This window comes from Dasypus novemcinctus, chromosome 3, assembly GCF_030445035.2.
Source record: "Dasypus novemcinctus isolate mDasNov1 chromosome 3, mDasNov1.1.hap2, whole genome shotgun sequence".
Lineage (NCBI taxonomy): Eukaryota > Metazoa > Chordata > Mammalia > Cingulata > Dasypodidae > Dasypus > Dasypus novemcinctus.
Window position 1 is genome coordinate 37,270,393 of NC_080675.1, and position 16,164 is coordinate 37,286,556.

General features: G+C 36.5%; 1 protein-coding gene across 50 annotated transcripts in view; it reads right to left on the minus strand.

Annotated features, from left to right (window-relative positions):
• SIPA1L1 (signal induced proliferation associated 1 like 1) overlaps positions 1-16,164 on the minus strand; it is a 399,857-nt gene that overhangs the window by 119,028 nt on the left and 264,665 nt on the right. For all 50 annotated transcript variants that reach the window (XM_058293142.1, XM_058293172.2, XM_071213827.1 and 47 more), the window contains 2 exons: positions 5,684-5,814; positions 190-378 (listed from right to left, as the gene is read on the minus strand). In XM_058293142.1, coding sequence (XP_058149125.1) covers positions 190-378; positions 5,684-5,814 — 320 coding nt within the window. The remainder of the gene's footprint in view (positions 1-189; positions 379-5,683; positions 5,815-16,164) is intronic.

The window sequence follows — 16,164 nt, forward strand, 5'->3', positions numbered from 1 at the left end:
AGCAATTCTAATATAGAGAATTTCATCTAACCAGGAATGTTCAAAGCTCAGTTAAGAAAAAAAGATTAAACACAAAGGGAAATATCAGCTTTCCCTGCCAAAAATGAAATAATAAGGTCTGTAATTTTTCTATAAGCCTCATAGAAGAGCTGAGCAGCAAGGCTGCTTTCCCCTGGAAGCCAAACTCACCCCTTGCTCATCAAGTTTCATGAGTTGCTCTGTGACTTTGGGAGTGTTGAAGGCCAACCGCAGGCACTGGACATTGAGCTCGGGAATTGCGTGTTCCAGCACTTCTTTCAGGGGAAGCCCTCTGGCTGTCGAGTGCTTTGCTGTTGAGGGAATGGCATCCTCCAGGACCGAACCCCTCAGTGTCATGAGCTGAAAGAAAAACATGTGTTCTGTGAAGCCCTCTTACGGTCTGAGATATGGCATCCCATATAGCCAAGACCTAGCCTATAGTATTCCTTATGGAGCTGGGGAAGAACAGTGGACTGGCTAAGCAAGTGAGGGAGAAAGAGTGAGAGAAGCGATACTGATGTGGGCTAGGGGTGGGAGGCTCTTTGTCTCTTCGGAGATAACCTTAACCTAGGCTGCCTATCCTGACTTGTAGGTGTGGGATGATGGGGGGCTACAGTCCTGCCCTTGGTGACCATGGCAACGACTCCAGTCCCAGGAAACAGTTTATCAATGCAGACTCTATAGACTTTGAATATTCAGTGGAAATGCAAACCAAATGTGCTAAAGGCTTACCTAGAATGTATGCAGTCCATACTAAAAGCTTACCTAGGGTGTGGAAGATATATGCTAATTCAAGCCTATTGAGAACTGAAACAAAAGAACCATTTGGCCTTTCCTCTCTGTATAAAAGGGATTCAAAAATCTTGTTCTGGGCTCGGGATTGAAACAGAAAGCTCCCTAGTCCAGCTTGCTGTCAATAAACCATTTTTCCTTCTCAAAATCATTCCTGAGTCCTGGCCTCTCTATACGCAAGTAATTGAACCTCTCTCAAATCCTACAACAATTCAAGATATTTTCTATGTGAAAACTGAGGCCAATGCAGTCAAGGTGACCCAGGGAAGTCCAAGGAACTCCTAACCAAACCTTCCAAGAACATTTGCTTAAATGCCAAATAAACTATTTCCTTTTAAAGAGATCAGGAAGATCAAGGTTTCTCTATGGTCATAATACTAAGCAAATAACCAGAAAATTAAGGACATCCCAGAGAAATATCTGAAGGATAAGGGTTTAGAATTTGGATGTCTTTTTTAATTTATAAAAGGTAACGTAGGAGGATAACATTTTAATTTCATAATATACTGCTAACAGGCATAAATGATCAGATCAGCAAATGCTGCTACAATAGGACAATGGTTTTAATTAATATAGCATCACAGTCAACAGCATTTGAAATTTTAGATTTTCTCTTATTTTGTAAAATATCTTCAATTATTTTGAAATATAAACTTATGTAAAGACAGTTCCCTAGGTAATGATTTATTGAAGAAAAGTTAACCCAGACATAAAGCCTAGGGAAGTCTTAATTTCCAAAAATTTTTACCTGTCAGTGTTGTTAATATAATTTTAACACAGGTTTAGCTGGACTGAAGGAGAATACTGGAGGAAAGGGTGGTAAAGCAAGACAGGAGAGAGCCTCAGGGCAGAAGACCCCAAAGGCAGACTGAGAGGGTGTGCGCTCCTCAGAACTCTTTTTTGGGTGGGGAAAATGATGCATGTTTAAGCAAGAAATTAGAAGTCAAGAATATAGTTAGAGGGAGGGTTTAATGGTCTTCAGGTAACAGGCAAAGAGGGCGTGATAGAGGTTTAGCAGGGAAAATGGAAACCAAAGGAAGGAAGAATACAACAGGGAAGTAAAATCTATAGCATTGGTCACTGATATTGAAGAGAGATGAGGGTAGGAAAAGCATCAAGATTTATTAGCACCTTCCTCTCATTATAAGCCAAAGGTAAGTGAGCTATTTGCAGTCCATTCATTTGATTAATACCTTTTTTTCATTTGTAAATGATTCCTTTTCAAGTATCATTTGTCCAAAAGGCATTGCTTTCCTATTACTTAGTATTTAGTTTTGAACAAAATAGTTTTTTTGTTGTTGCTGTTTTTTTAAGGTCATGGAAAACAGCTCAATAATCCAGTTATTGTGATCTTCCTTTCATGTGATAACAAATGCCTTGTGATAAGGGACCCTAAAGAGCTGGGGGTATTCTCAATTTAGAAACCAAGGCTGCTAATCATTGCATCACATGCCACACAAAGACAGCAGCTAACTTCAGGAAAGCCAAAGCAGATGAGAAAAAGAATGACCCATTTAACACCCAATTCACTACTAGGATTACTGATATTTTGGTTAATGACTTTCAGAAACAAGAAGTGCGTCCTCAGAAGCTCATGTGCCCCTATGCTTAAAACATTCACATACTGTAAGAATTTGTTCATAAACAGCCATGTCTATAAATACATGTACAATCTTTCTTTGGATTTGTTTATGTTTTGAAATGATTATTTCTACTGAAATGAAAAAGAATTATTTGTATTTCTATTATCTAGATAGTGTTTACTGAAGCAACTTAGATTAGCATTGCAGTGATCGTGTTTTTTTTTTCCTCAATATGCTTATTAACACAAGAAGTTAATAATATGAAAAGTCTTACAAAGGCATAAAAATTATATCATATTCCACTATATATTTAGTGAACTTGCATCAATGAAGAGTGAAGTGCCTGTCCACAAAGTCTAGGAACTATGGGCAAGGATCAACATACAGAAATATTTCAAAGACATTTTGTTAGTTTATTTCTATGAAAACCCTGATAAAAACACATTCAATGGATTGTTTTTATTGGAAAGAATAAAATTACACAAAAGCTATGGGCAATGAGTTGGTGCTAAAAACATTATTAGTGAAAGGAAGTGAAGAACGGAGGGGGGGAGGGAGGGGCTAAGTTTTATTATTCCAGGCTTTAGACGTAGTAATGAACAACTCAAAAATGTCCACAGCTTCATGAGCTTGTATTCTAGTAGGGGAGACAGAAAAAGAACAAAATAAGTAAGTACAATAAGTGAGGTAGCGTTAATAGAAGAAAAAAAGCAGCATGGAATTGGATATGACATTTTAGAGGGAGGGAGTAAAAATCTTGGATACAGTGGCCATGGAAGGTCCACAAGGAAGTGAGAAGCCAGCCAAAAGGATGGCTAGGAAAGAGCTTTTCAAGAGGGTGGGAGAGGGAGCATCAAGGCTCTGAGGCAGAAGTGTCCCGAAGTGGCCAAGAAAGGGAAGGAGGTCAGTATGGCTGGAAGGGAGTGACAGGGAGTTGGCAAGATGAGGTTAGAGAGGTAACGAGAAGCAGATGTGAACAGTCTTCTAGGCTATATAGTAAGGACATTGATTTTTACTCCAAGGGAAATGGGAAATGATTAAAGGATTCTAATCTGAGGAAATGGGAAACCATTAAAGGATTCTAATGTGAGGACTGACAACCTCTGGCATGAAGAACAGGCTAGGATAGTGGCAAGATGAATTTAAATGGATAAAAAATAACATAGGAAAAGAAGAATATGATGGGGGCTTAAATCGGAGTAGCCTTGGGAGGGGAAAAAACAGCAGGAAGACAAAACTACTTGGGAAAAAGATAACTGACACATATGTATCTGGGGAAGCTAAGAATGAACAATCACCTACATTCAACTTCAAAAGCACAGTATGTTCTCTGTGCTTTTCACATTCAACAAAAGAATTTATACTGCGTAAAAACTAGCTTTGGCATGGAAAAAGAGGACAGGTGAGCATGTTAGTTCTTCTTTTCTCTCTGGCCACTATAAACAATGCATTAGATATTGAAGTCCTGCCTTTAAAAACACTATTTTTAATTTCCCCAGTTCTACTTAGACAATTACTACCCGAAGCCACCCCTGAAGCTTGACTTGGATTCAATAGGGGAAATTAAAACAAATGACCTATTCACACTCCTTTCAAACCATTATTTTCTAGATATCTCAAGGGGGTATGAGGCATTACTAGATACCAGCCATCCTAAAATGAATTAGAACCTGAGAGGCAATAAATTAATAACTAGTACAACTTTACATATGCTTAGGAAGAACAAGTCCCAAACTTGTTCAAGAGGCTTTTTTTTTTAAAGCTTTGTTAGATGTTTTCTTGTACTTTGCCTTCATATTTTTTTTAACTTGAACTTCATTTTAAAATAAAGACTCTTATATTAAGTGTATACAGATTCCTAAAAGAGCTCCAAAACCCTATTTCCCACACAATTAGGTAGCCTCTGGTTTAAACAGCCTGGTTTCTGAGCCTCAGTGACTGGGTTCAAGAGATAGGAAAGTAAAAGAGGAGGAAGGAAAAAAGGCTTTCACTCCTTTTTTTGGTCAAGAATGTCCTGAACAACAGCTTGGAATGGATGAGTTAAGTCTGCGGTGAGCCTCTCTCATCCTGCTCCTCAAGCTGACCTGTTGCCTTCTGGAGTCCAGGGTAGGATATGCAATATCCCACTTGGGATTCTGAAGGCTCCAATCTCCTTGGGCCACACTTATGGACCCATCTTTCTCTGAACTGAAACTCCCATTCATTCATTGCATCTCTCCAGAGCTAGATGGAAAGAAGGGATTAAGATATTGTTGTAGAATTCGAGAGAGGTTCAATTATTTGCGTATAGAAAGGCCAGGTCTCAGGAATGGTTTTGAGAAGGAAAAATAGTTTATTGATGGCCAATGGGACTCGGGAGCTTTCTGTTTCAAACCCAAGCCCAGAACAAGAATTTTGAGTTCCTTTTATACATAGAAGGGCTAAATCGTTCTTTGTTTCAGTGCTCAATAGGTTTGAATTAGCATATATATCTTCCACATCCTAGGTAAGCTTTTAGCATGGACTTCATACATTCTAGATAAGCTTTTAGCACATTTGGTTTGCATTTTCCCTGAATACTTAAAGTTTCTAGAGTTTGCATTGATAAACTGTTTCCTGGGACTGGAGTCGTTGCCATGGTTACCAAGGACAGGGCTGCAGCCTCTCACCTTCCCACAAGTACAAGTCAGGACAGACAGCTTAGGTTAAGGTTATCTCTGAAGAGACAAAGACCTTCCCACCCATAGCCCACATCAATATAATCATTATGACTACCCCCATCACCACCAACATCTGACTGAAAGGGGCCCTTTGTTTATTCTAAAGACAGCAGTAACCATAAGCTATCAAATTCAATTGCTTTGCTACTGCTACTATCCTTCCTTTTCACCACTTTGTAAAAAGAAATGAAAGAGTTCCTATGGCTAAGAGAGTTAAAATGGAGTTTGAAAGTCATTTTGGAGGTTACTCTTAAGTATCAGCCAGATATCACATACCGCCAAAGTATGCAACAGTGTTCCCCAAAAACCTAAGGACATACTGATACCATAAACAACAATATAAAGAACACTATATACTATCTAACCTGCAGGGCAATTGGAATACCCCAAATATCCACCAATGATAATTTATCTAGTCTTTTTTTCCTTTAAAAACCCTTGCCAGGAAAATGCCAAGACAGGACACAATTTGGGTTGCTACGAATTGCAATTCTAAGATCCCAACTAAATACCTTTATTGCCTTGCAGTTTAGTTTATTTCTTGGTCGACAACTTCAATTAAACCTCAAATCTCTGTCTTTTGCAACTTACCTCACTAGTTCTAAAAATTATTCGGTAGTTGTATGGAGTTCCATTTTCTTTCATTTCTTCTGGTTTTTCCCTTCGAATGCTCACAGCCACTGGACCAAGATTCTCATCAGCTCCAAAATAGTTCCAGTGTTCTTAGATAAAACAAGACAAAACCAAATTAGAAAATGTATATTATGCTTTGGAAGTGTTATATTCTGCATGATAGTTAAGGTCACTCAGAAATTATTTGAGTTAAATGTAAACATATTAAAAATTATTAATATTCAATGAGTTATAAAAACAGAGGTAGTAACAATGAATAGAGGTGGCCTGTAGAGTTCCTTACTACTCTATTTACTAAACTCTACGATTAAAAAAAATACATGTTGTGTGTTCTCCCTATATTCCACTTGCCCATTTAAATAGGTTGTACTGTTTGAAATTCCTTGCCTCACGGAAAGTTTGTGTTTGGGGTCTTAAGATTTCATTAAAGAAAAACAAACCTAAATTTATCCAGAGTAGGATTTGAGGAGAGAAGGATTTCCCCCGGATTAAGTCATAATTTCCTTGGATTGAAGAAAGGAAAGAAGTCTGTAAATCACTGAGGAGTGCTCTCAGGTAGCCTATGGCAGACAGAGCAGCTCAGAGGAAAGAGTTTCAAAATGCCCCAGGGAGGGAGAAGTCTAGGCCCAGGGCCCCAGGCCACCAAATCAGCACAACTGGCAACTAACAAAGCCACTGAATCTGGTTGGAATGTGTAGACTAAGAATGGGGTTTTCTTTGGAAACCAGTGAGGCCACAGGTTCTGGCATTGAGAAACGCCCCAAACTTCAGCACAGTCCCTGACGGGTGAGGGGTACAGTCTCCAAATCACTGGGGTTAAATTTACCTTTCTCTGGACAAGGAAAATCAGGCTCAAAATTAAATTAATTCACCAAGAAAAAAAGTTTTTCAGTGATATTTGCTGTCCACTTAAGTACACACTTAAAAAATTAAAATTGCTGATACGTACGTGAGATATTCACAGATGGGAAGTCCATAAAACATGGAAATATATGAAATGCTAGAGTAGACAAATTATTTTTCAAACTTCCAAAATACTTACACTACATTGTTCTATTTTATTTACAGGTAACACGGCTAAATGACAAAGTTGTGACATGGTGTGCTATTCTCATACAAAATGCATAAATATTGGAAAATATACATTATTCTCATACAAAATATATAAGTATTTGAAAATCCATGAGAATAAGAAGTAACAGCATAAAATGTTTAGTCATGGAGTTTTAAAATTTAGGTAACACATATGAAAACACTTTGCAAGTACTGAAGAACAATTACAAAGATAAAATTGTAAATATTGGGAACTCTCCAAAAATAATACCTTGATCCATGGAAATTCAAAATAAGAAAAACACAATGGGAATACAGGCAACAAACATCTCATATATGAACAACTGGGAAACAATCCAATAAATGTCACAAAATTCATGTACAAACACTCATGTTCACCCTCAAAGCACAGCACATGATAATCACATTCAGAGCTTATTTACTCTTACTTTGCACACAATTCTAATAAGCTTGGTTGTCTGGTCTTCAAGCCCACAGCTTTATTCAGAGGTGTGATAATTCCAGATGTTGACAAAGTCCAGGGTGTAGGGCTGATATAGACTTGCATGCAGACAGCAATGTGATAGAACAACTAACGACAAGGAAGAAAACAGAAAGGAAGGAGACAGAAATAGTATAAAAAAGCGGACAAGAACTTAAAGAAAAACAAGACAGCTGTCTGGGCCACTTACTGAAGGTGCAATAACTTCAGAGAGTATTTTGATATTGCAGCACAGAACGATAATGGATGTTTCAAAGATGAGTGTGAGTCACATTCATTATATTCTGTTCGTTGCACTTTTTGGACTCGACTACAACCTGGTTCTCTAGAAACTCCTCAAATGAATCCCACGTATCTCAGGAAGACAGGTGGCATTAGTTTTTTTCTGCTGCTGGAGAATTTCACAAAGGTATAGGGCCACTAATAATTGCTCATCAATAACCTCAACTGGTCCTCAAGCTTCTCCTGGTCAGCTCTCCTCCAGAGCAGATAGTTCAAACATTCCCTATCCTTCAACTTCCCGCCACCCACCTTATAGTCTCTGCAAATAATGCCGTCTGCATCATAAAGAAAACAGAAGTCATTTCAGAAGCAAACTTCTTCATTTTCTACCACCATACATTCAAACTTACCTGCATCCAGACTCCTGCTTCCTTTTCTTAATCCAAACCCTATCTCTCCCTACATCTGGCCTCTAACCATATCAGCTTCCCTGTGAGTTTGATGTCTTCATCAGCCTTTCTTTTTTAATCTTCAAATTCTCCCTCTTACTTGTTCATTCGCATCACTGTTTAACCAGGCTCAAGTCTCCATGTTTAAATATAAAACTTTTTTACCCTTCAGTTCTTTTCTTCAAGTGGAAACTTTTGAAAGACAAATTTCTCACGTTTAGAATTATAATCTGTCTTCCACTGTGTGGGTCACCAATGACATTCCATAACAAAAACAAATAGACGCTTTTGGTCCTTATTTTACTCAAACTCTCCTAACATCTGGCATAGTTGGTCATTTCATTTTTCCTAGCAACACTGTTATTTCCTGGCTTCTATGATACCACCCTCTCTTGATCTTCCTACTATCACTCTGGCTATTATTGCTCAGTATCCCTCCCTCTTCCCATTCTTGAATATTTTATCCACTTACAGAACTTCAACTGCCATTTCAATGTTGGGAACTCTCAAAATTTTACATCCCCATTCCAAACTTCTCTTAAGTCCTAGATCATTACATCTACCAAATGGAATCCTGTGTCATACGGGCTTCTGCAAAAGTGAGCCCATCACCTTCCCACATAAACTTCTACAGCTCCCCCTGGAGACCTTGTTCAGAGACTGGTATCATTACCCACCCAACTGCTCACTCCAGACCAATTCTCTTGCCCTGTGAATTCTACCTACTTTTTTCCCATCCTACTGCCACTCACTAACCCTAGTCATGACTTACAGGAATGTTTGCAATAGTCTTTTAACTGGTTTGCTCTTCTCCAATTTGTTCACACACCAGTCAGATCATCCTTCTAAAACGCAAAGCTGACCATCTACTATGTGGCTTACAATCCTTTGGTTTCTGAGGGGTCCCTGGATACTTTCCATGGTTTCCCGAAGGTCCTCAACAACCTGTTGCTAGCCTATCCTTCCAGTTTCAACTCGGACCTTCCCCTCATCTCTCTAAACTCTGAGAAACAACTGAACTAAACTTCTTTCAGTTGCTCAAATTTACTATGCCTTCTCTCACCTGAAAAATTCTGCCTAGAACATTATTCCCACAGCTCCTCTGATCCTTCAAGTCTTTTATCTGCAATATCACTTTGACATCTTTTAAAGAGTGATTGAACACTGGAGCAAAGTGAGTGTTTAGTTTGCATATTATACTAATATTTAATTTAAAAATGTTAAAAATTAATAAAATAATACATATTGCTGAAACCAAATACATATTCCAAATACAAAAATTTAAGAAACATTACAAAGCAAATAAAATTTACATTTATTAAAATATAAATATTAAACAACCATTTCAACATACATTTTAGTAAAAAATTTGGTAACAAAGTGTTATTCAAAAAATAAACTAAACCCTACACAAAAATGAAGAACATTTGCTTAATGATAAAACTGAAAATCTAAATATCATTTAAATATCATTTAAACATTTTTTGGAATCATCATTGAAACCCAAGTATATTTTATACACTTTTCCCCAGCTGCTGAGGAAGTTTAATTCTGAGTTGGGGGAATGGTGATGAGATAATTATAAACTAACTTTAAACATTTTCTTCAGACTCTATCTGCAAACAAACTTATCTCTGGTTTGAAAACTCTGGGAAGAATGTGTGCCTGTGTTGTGGAATTTAAGAGAAGTTTAATTATTTGAGTATAGAGAGGCTAGGACTCAGGAATGATTTTGAGAAGGAAAAATGGTTTATTGACAGCTGGCTGGACTCGGGAGCTTTCAGTTTGAATTCCGAGCTCTGAACAAGATTTTTAAACGACTTTTATACAGAGAGGAAAGGCCAAATGGTCTTTTTGTTTTACTTCTCAATAGGCTTCAATTAGCATATATCTCTTCTACATCTTAAGTAAGCTTTTAGCAAGGACTCCAGACATTCTAGATAAGCCTTGGTTTTTGCATTTCCCCTAAATACTTAAAGTTATAGCCCTTGCATTGTTAAACATTTCCTGGGACTGGAGCCTGCTGTCACTGTCCCTAAGGGCAGGACTGCAGCCTCTTACCGTTCCACACCCACAAGTCAAACAACTTAGTTATCTCTGAAGAGACACAGAGCCTTCTACCCATAGCCCACATCACCTGTACAGAAACCGTAACCCTTTTTTTAACTGCAAATAACGCCTAGCTACTATTTCCAAGAAAGCATTTCTAGTTGGTCTTCACCTATTTCCATTTCTACAGGTATAGATGGAGGTTCTCGTCTAGTTTTCTATGTTAAATTCTATATGATCAGACTCCACTTGTTCAAAAAGTCTTTCAACTTAACAAGAATTACCTTATAACAAAAGCCCTGTTTTTGTCCACTGTCCATTTTTTCTGCTCCTAGGGATTTTAGAGATACAGGAAAACCCTTTCCATAAATACATAATTTTATTTTTGTTTTAGTTTTTTCTTTAATTGTTTTTAGTACACAACATTATTCAATTCAGAATTCTATAGCAGTGTGAAACTCTCCAGGTAGAGATGAGTTCTGTTGAGCAAGTCATCTTAAATGGAATTTTTGAGTACTGAAACTTTTATTTCAAGACAAATGATTCAGATTTTATTTTTAATCTAAAACAAAAGCCTTTCAGAGGTATCATTGTCTAGCCCTTCAGGCCTCTTTTGGTTTTGCTGCATCTTTCAACTTCTCTGGACTCCAGTACCGTCCTCTCTGGGCCATGGTGGCCTCTGGGCTGTGTTTCTGCATGTGCTCCAGGTCATAGCATTTACAAGTTTTTTTTTCCTACCACCAGTTTACTGCCTCCCATGGCCAGTGGAGACTGCAGAGTACTCTGCCCAGCCAGATCTACAATCCGCTTTTTCTTTCGGGGGGTCGGGGGGGTGGAGAAGGAGAATTAGGACAGGGGAGTTGTAGACAAATTCAGGATGATGAAAATTGGAGGAAGGGGAAAGGGAAAGGGAAGAGGAATTGGAAACTCAAGGAGGTGGGTAAAACTGCTGATGGAGGAATTGAAATGCATTTTTTTTTTTTGAAATAGGTTATTATATCACCAAAAATAACAATATTTTAGTGCTAGCATACTGGAGTGCTAAGAACCAACACCACAATTATTATATTAGAATGAAGGCTCCCTGAAGTGAGGTACTTTGCCAAACATGAATATTCACATGAACCATGAGAAGATAGGTATTTCTTTCCTTTTTACCGACGTGACAACTATGATTTATAAAGGATAAGTCAAAAAAAAAAAAAAATAGAAAGGATAAGTCAATTTGGCAGCCACAAGAAACAAATACCAGTACTAGAATTGAAGAAATATTTTAATTACTGATCCCAAAGCTCATTTTCTTAATTTTTATATATAACATTAGCTTCCCAGAAGTTTCTTAAATTTTATTATGAATAAAAAAGTCAATCAAGATTTGATACAAAAAAAAAATAAGCTATTTCCTAGCTAGATCATATGCAATTTTATATCCTTGATATATTCTATGTGCATATATATAAAACCAAGGTTCTGTCTTTAGAGGTAGAGATATTAATAGTATATCCTTATATTGTTGATATCCCCTTCCTTATCCATTTTTCACATTTAACACCTAAACAAATGTTTAGCCTGAAATTTTCCTAACAGTTCTGTAACAAGGATGGTACAAAGAGTGCCAAGACGTGGTTTTGTCATCACTAGACTACTCCACATGAATAGCTATATTTTTGGTTAAAACCTTCACAATAGTAAATGGTAAAAAAACTCACATTCTTAAAGAAGGGAAGTAGTAAATAATTCAAAACTCCAAGTAATTCAAGTACCATCAAATCACCTGGTTATAAACTATGAGTAAGAGCATGTGTACATGAGGCAAGAAAAATCTTGCTCTCTAAAAAGTTAAGCCTGGCATTTAAATTGTAATGGAGAAAAAGAAAATTCAATCACAATAGTTTCAGTGCTACTACTGGCAATTTTAGGATTGCTTATATTGGGTTTCCTGATATTTTGTAGACTGAATTAACATTTCAGTTGTACCCTTCCACAGAGATACCTGCATAATTCTGTTTGTGTAAAAATGGTTTTATTTTTCTAAATAATGTAGAAATTTATAATTCCCAGCTTAAAATATTTAACTTAAACTTTGTTTATTTTCTGGTTCTAGACACAGCTACTTTTAAAATTTTGTGAAGGGATAGCTTCCATGCCCTACTTAAAGTAAGGTAAAATATTTCTACAGAGTTACTGATTTAAAAAATTAAACAGAATAGACACAATAAACCTATATCAAAGAAAAACAAAGCAAATAAAACTTAAGCACTATTTCACACCTAACAAAATTAGCAATGTTTCTGAAATGAAAACGTTCCTTGGTAGTGCTGCAATACATTCGTACACTGTCGGTACCAAGCATTTTAGAAAGTAATATGGCAATATATGTCAAAGTCACAAAAATGTTCATATTCTAATCATAGAGTTACCCTACATAAAGGAGTTGTGCAATGTGAAAGGGAAAATAAAAACTCTTCATTTGCTCCAGAACAGGCATCATAAGTCACTTTAGGAAGGGAGTGGTAAAGATACTTACTTACCCAGCAGAGAGACCTTGGCTTCAATATATGCCAGCAGGTCAAGTAAAATAACAATGTAATTTTACTAGTTTGAATTAAAATTATTTCATCAATTTTCATACTTTAACCAAATTATTTTTTCTTAAAATGGTCTACTTGGTGGGCTGTAAGTTTGTCACTGTCAATATAGTTGATGACATGAACTCTGACCCTCCATATTTGCATTACCAGCAGAGAATTTGGATGAAACCAGGAAGACAACTCATGCTTCTAGAAGGCTGTTTATCCACTGGGTTCATATTGTTCAAATGTTTTGTTTCTGTGCAATTTATTACTTCTTAATATAACCTAACTTTGTTAGAAAGAGGACAGAAGTAAAAGGAGAATAAAAAAAGAAAATGAAGTATATTCTGCTGTTAAAATGAAAGATGGGCTTGTCACAGTGGAGATAATAAGAGGCCAACTGTTTTAAAGAATGGTTCTTTCTGGAAAGTGCACCACTCAGAGATTCTCAATCTCTGGTCCCTGAAGGCTAATCCTAATCAAAAGGGTGGAGGTTCCATGAGAACCAGAACAGCCTAAGATCTTACAGCATAATTAAAACCAGGTCAGAGTAATGGATAGGGACATTTATACCATACTGGCTATGCTAGAATCTTGCCCCAAGCTTTCCCTAAACTTCTAGTTATTGTTGCATAAGAGCAATTTCCACATTTACAAAGTGCATTCTAAGGTTCCAATTCTTCTTTCCATAGTAATTTTTAAAAAGTAAGATGGTCTAATTGCCAAAAATACATGGAGTTTAAAATAGAATTTGGGGTTTAAATTTGACATGCAGCCCATATTATGCCCCTAACTTGCCATTAAAAAGTAGAATTAATTACGAAGTTATATTGACAATAAATTGAATTTAAACGGTTAAAACATGGAAAATCCTATTATAATAAAGGAAAAATAAAATACGGCAGAATCATAATTGAAGATGTTTTTTATTGGCTGCTGTCAACTTATGACAAATGACAAATAATTACAATGAAATAATTTAACCTCACTGGAGATCAAAGAAATGAAATATTTATGTTGGCTTTTAAAATGTTAAAAAATTAGAACTGTAAACACTCCAAGTAGTCAAGATAATACTAGACTCTGCATATAACTCTTCGACATACAAATAGGATTTTTCTGGTCCAAGCTTTCTTAAGAGCATTTTGGTAATAGAAGTCAAGGTTCCTATATAGTTCATTTTATTTTTAGGGCTCTACCTTATGGAATTAACTAGTGGGGGGAGGGGCAGTTTTATAAGGTCATTCCTGTAAGGCCAGGGGTTTTTAAACTTGTCGAGAGGAAAACTAGAGGGTCCATAAACTTGAATGAAATAATATATATATATATCTTTACTTTTCTTTTAATTGAAATCCGGCATTTCTTTCAATTATGAATGCAGACAACAAAATATAGTAATATTAGCTGTACATGTGACTTTAACACCAATAGATATTTTCATATTATATCAGTTGTTATAGTTATACCAAAATAATTTTGCTCATCACTACTTAGAAATTATGATAGTTACCAGACCTGCTCTTAGTGAAATATAAAAAAAGCATTACTATTATTGCAAAATTTTAAACACTTTGCAATTCTAGTACAAAATATGCAGTTTCCTTTGTATTTCCATTTTATGCATTTAAAATATTCCAAGAAGAGTCCATAGGCTTCACTAAATTGCAAAAGGTGTTCATGGGGAAAAAAAGTTAAGAACATATGAGGAAAGCATCTTTATTTTTTTCTATAGTTTCTCATTTTCTACAATGAATACTTACAGCTTATGACTGGAAAGAAATTTAAGCATAAAAATGTATTTATTTTACAAATGATCAGTGACAAAAAAGAAAATGTAAATAGCCTGCATGTGATGGTTTATTTTTAATGTTAATACCAATTCAAATGCCAGAAAACATATTTTACATCCAAATGCAAGAAATCACAATGAAATACCTGTCTCTAATTCTATTTCTTTACATTTAAACACCCTTTGCATCTCCTTACCAGGAATACTACAGCAAGATGTCTTCTTATCTACAATGCTTTTGAAGGATTTGGAAGGAAGGCCCTCAGACATACCTGAACCGTCAGTCAAGGCAGAGGTCATGGCTATCCACATGGCAGGGAACATACTGTGCATCCAAACACCCACCATAAACCAAATATCTGTTGACTAACTGTCCATATAAGTTGCTTCTGCTGATGTTTCTCCCTGACTTGACACAAATACAATTAGGAAGTTGTCTCCTCTTGGTGTCCTGAAGCTCAGATAAATGGATTTCCATACAGAGAAGGGGGATCCATAAGAAAAATGGGAAAGGAGTTGATAACAAGGAAGGAACTCTTTTGAGCACCTAAAGGAGTCTGAAGTTTTAAGGACATAGCATTTGACAAATAGCTGGCACCCTTTAGGATGTCATTGACTTGTTTACTGAAAAAATAGACCTAAAGCATCCTTATTTCCTTAAGACTGCAAAACAAAAAACATAGAAATTCTTTGGATAAGGTAGTAAGCATCAGTTGCTTTGATGTACCCTTGCTATAAGAAATTGGGTAAGCATTCCCATTTGGTTTTCATATGGATGATCTGTGTGTTAGCTACTGTAATTGTACCTGAAGGTTTCTGTTTGTTTTATATTTTTTATTTTGGCTACTTTTAGATTTACAGAAAAGCTGCAAAAATAGTCCAGGGAGTTTCCATATATCCTTTACTCATCCTTTCCCAATGTTAATAACTTACATAACTATATACAGTATGATTATCAGTACAAGGAAATGTAACCTTGGTAATTTAGTTAATATGAAGATCTTACTCAATCCTGCTATGTCCTTTTTGTTCTAAAATCCCATTCAGGATTTTCAATTTAGTTGAAATTTCCTTAATCCCTTGCAGTGTTACAGTTCCTCGGTCTTTCTGCTTTCATGACCATGACACCCTTCAAGAGTACTTATCACTCTATTTGTGTTTGGTGGTTTCACATAATTGGACTGAAGTTATGCATTTTTGGTAAGAGAACCACAGAAACAATTAGTCCTACTTTGCATCATTTCACAGGGTTCTTTGCATCATTTCACAGGGTTCGTGATAGTGACCTTGATCACTTGGTTAAGGTCCCATCTACCAGATTCCTCCACCGTAAAGCCATTATCTTTCCCCCTATATTAACAAATATCCTGGGGAAGATACTTTGAGACTATGTAAATCCTGTTTCTCCTCAGCCACCCACTGATTTTAGCATTCATCAGTTTTGTCTACTAACAGTTTACAATTGTAAAAATCAAGTCTCAGTAATGGAGTTTGGACCTATGGGGATCAGCTGGTGGTCTCGGTTAATTTCCACAAAACCACCATGACCACACACAGTCTTGTTTGTGGTCTCATTTCCTGCAAAGAGAGGAAAAGGAACTGCAACATATTATCTGGCATCTGGAGTGTAACACAAGATCACATACACAGAGGCCCCTCTCTGCCTCTCTGAGATACTGTAAATACAAGATACACTGGCTCCTCCACTCAATAAACCTTTTACCTCCCATCATTCACTTTTAAAACATTTGCTGAGCCTGCCTAATGTGTGCCTTCAACACACAACAAACCGTACCACAGTT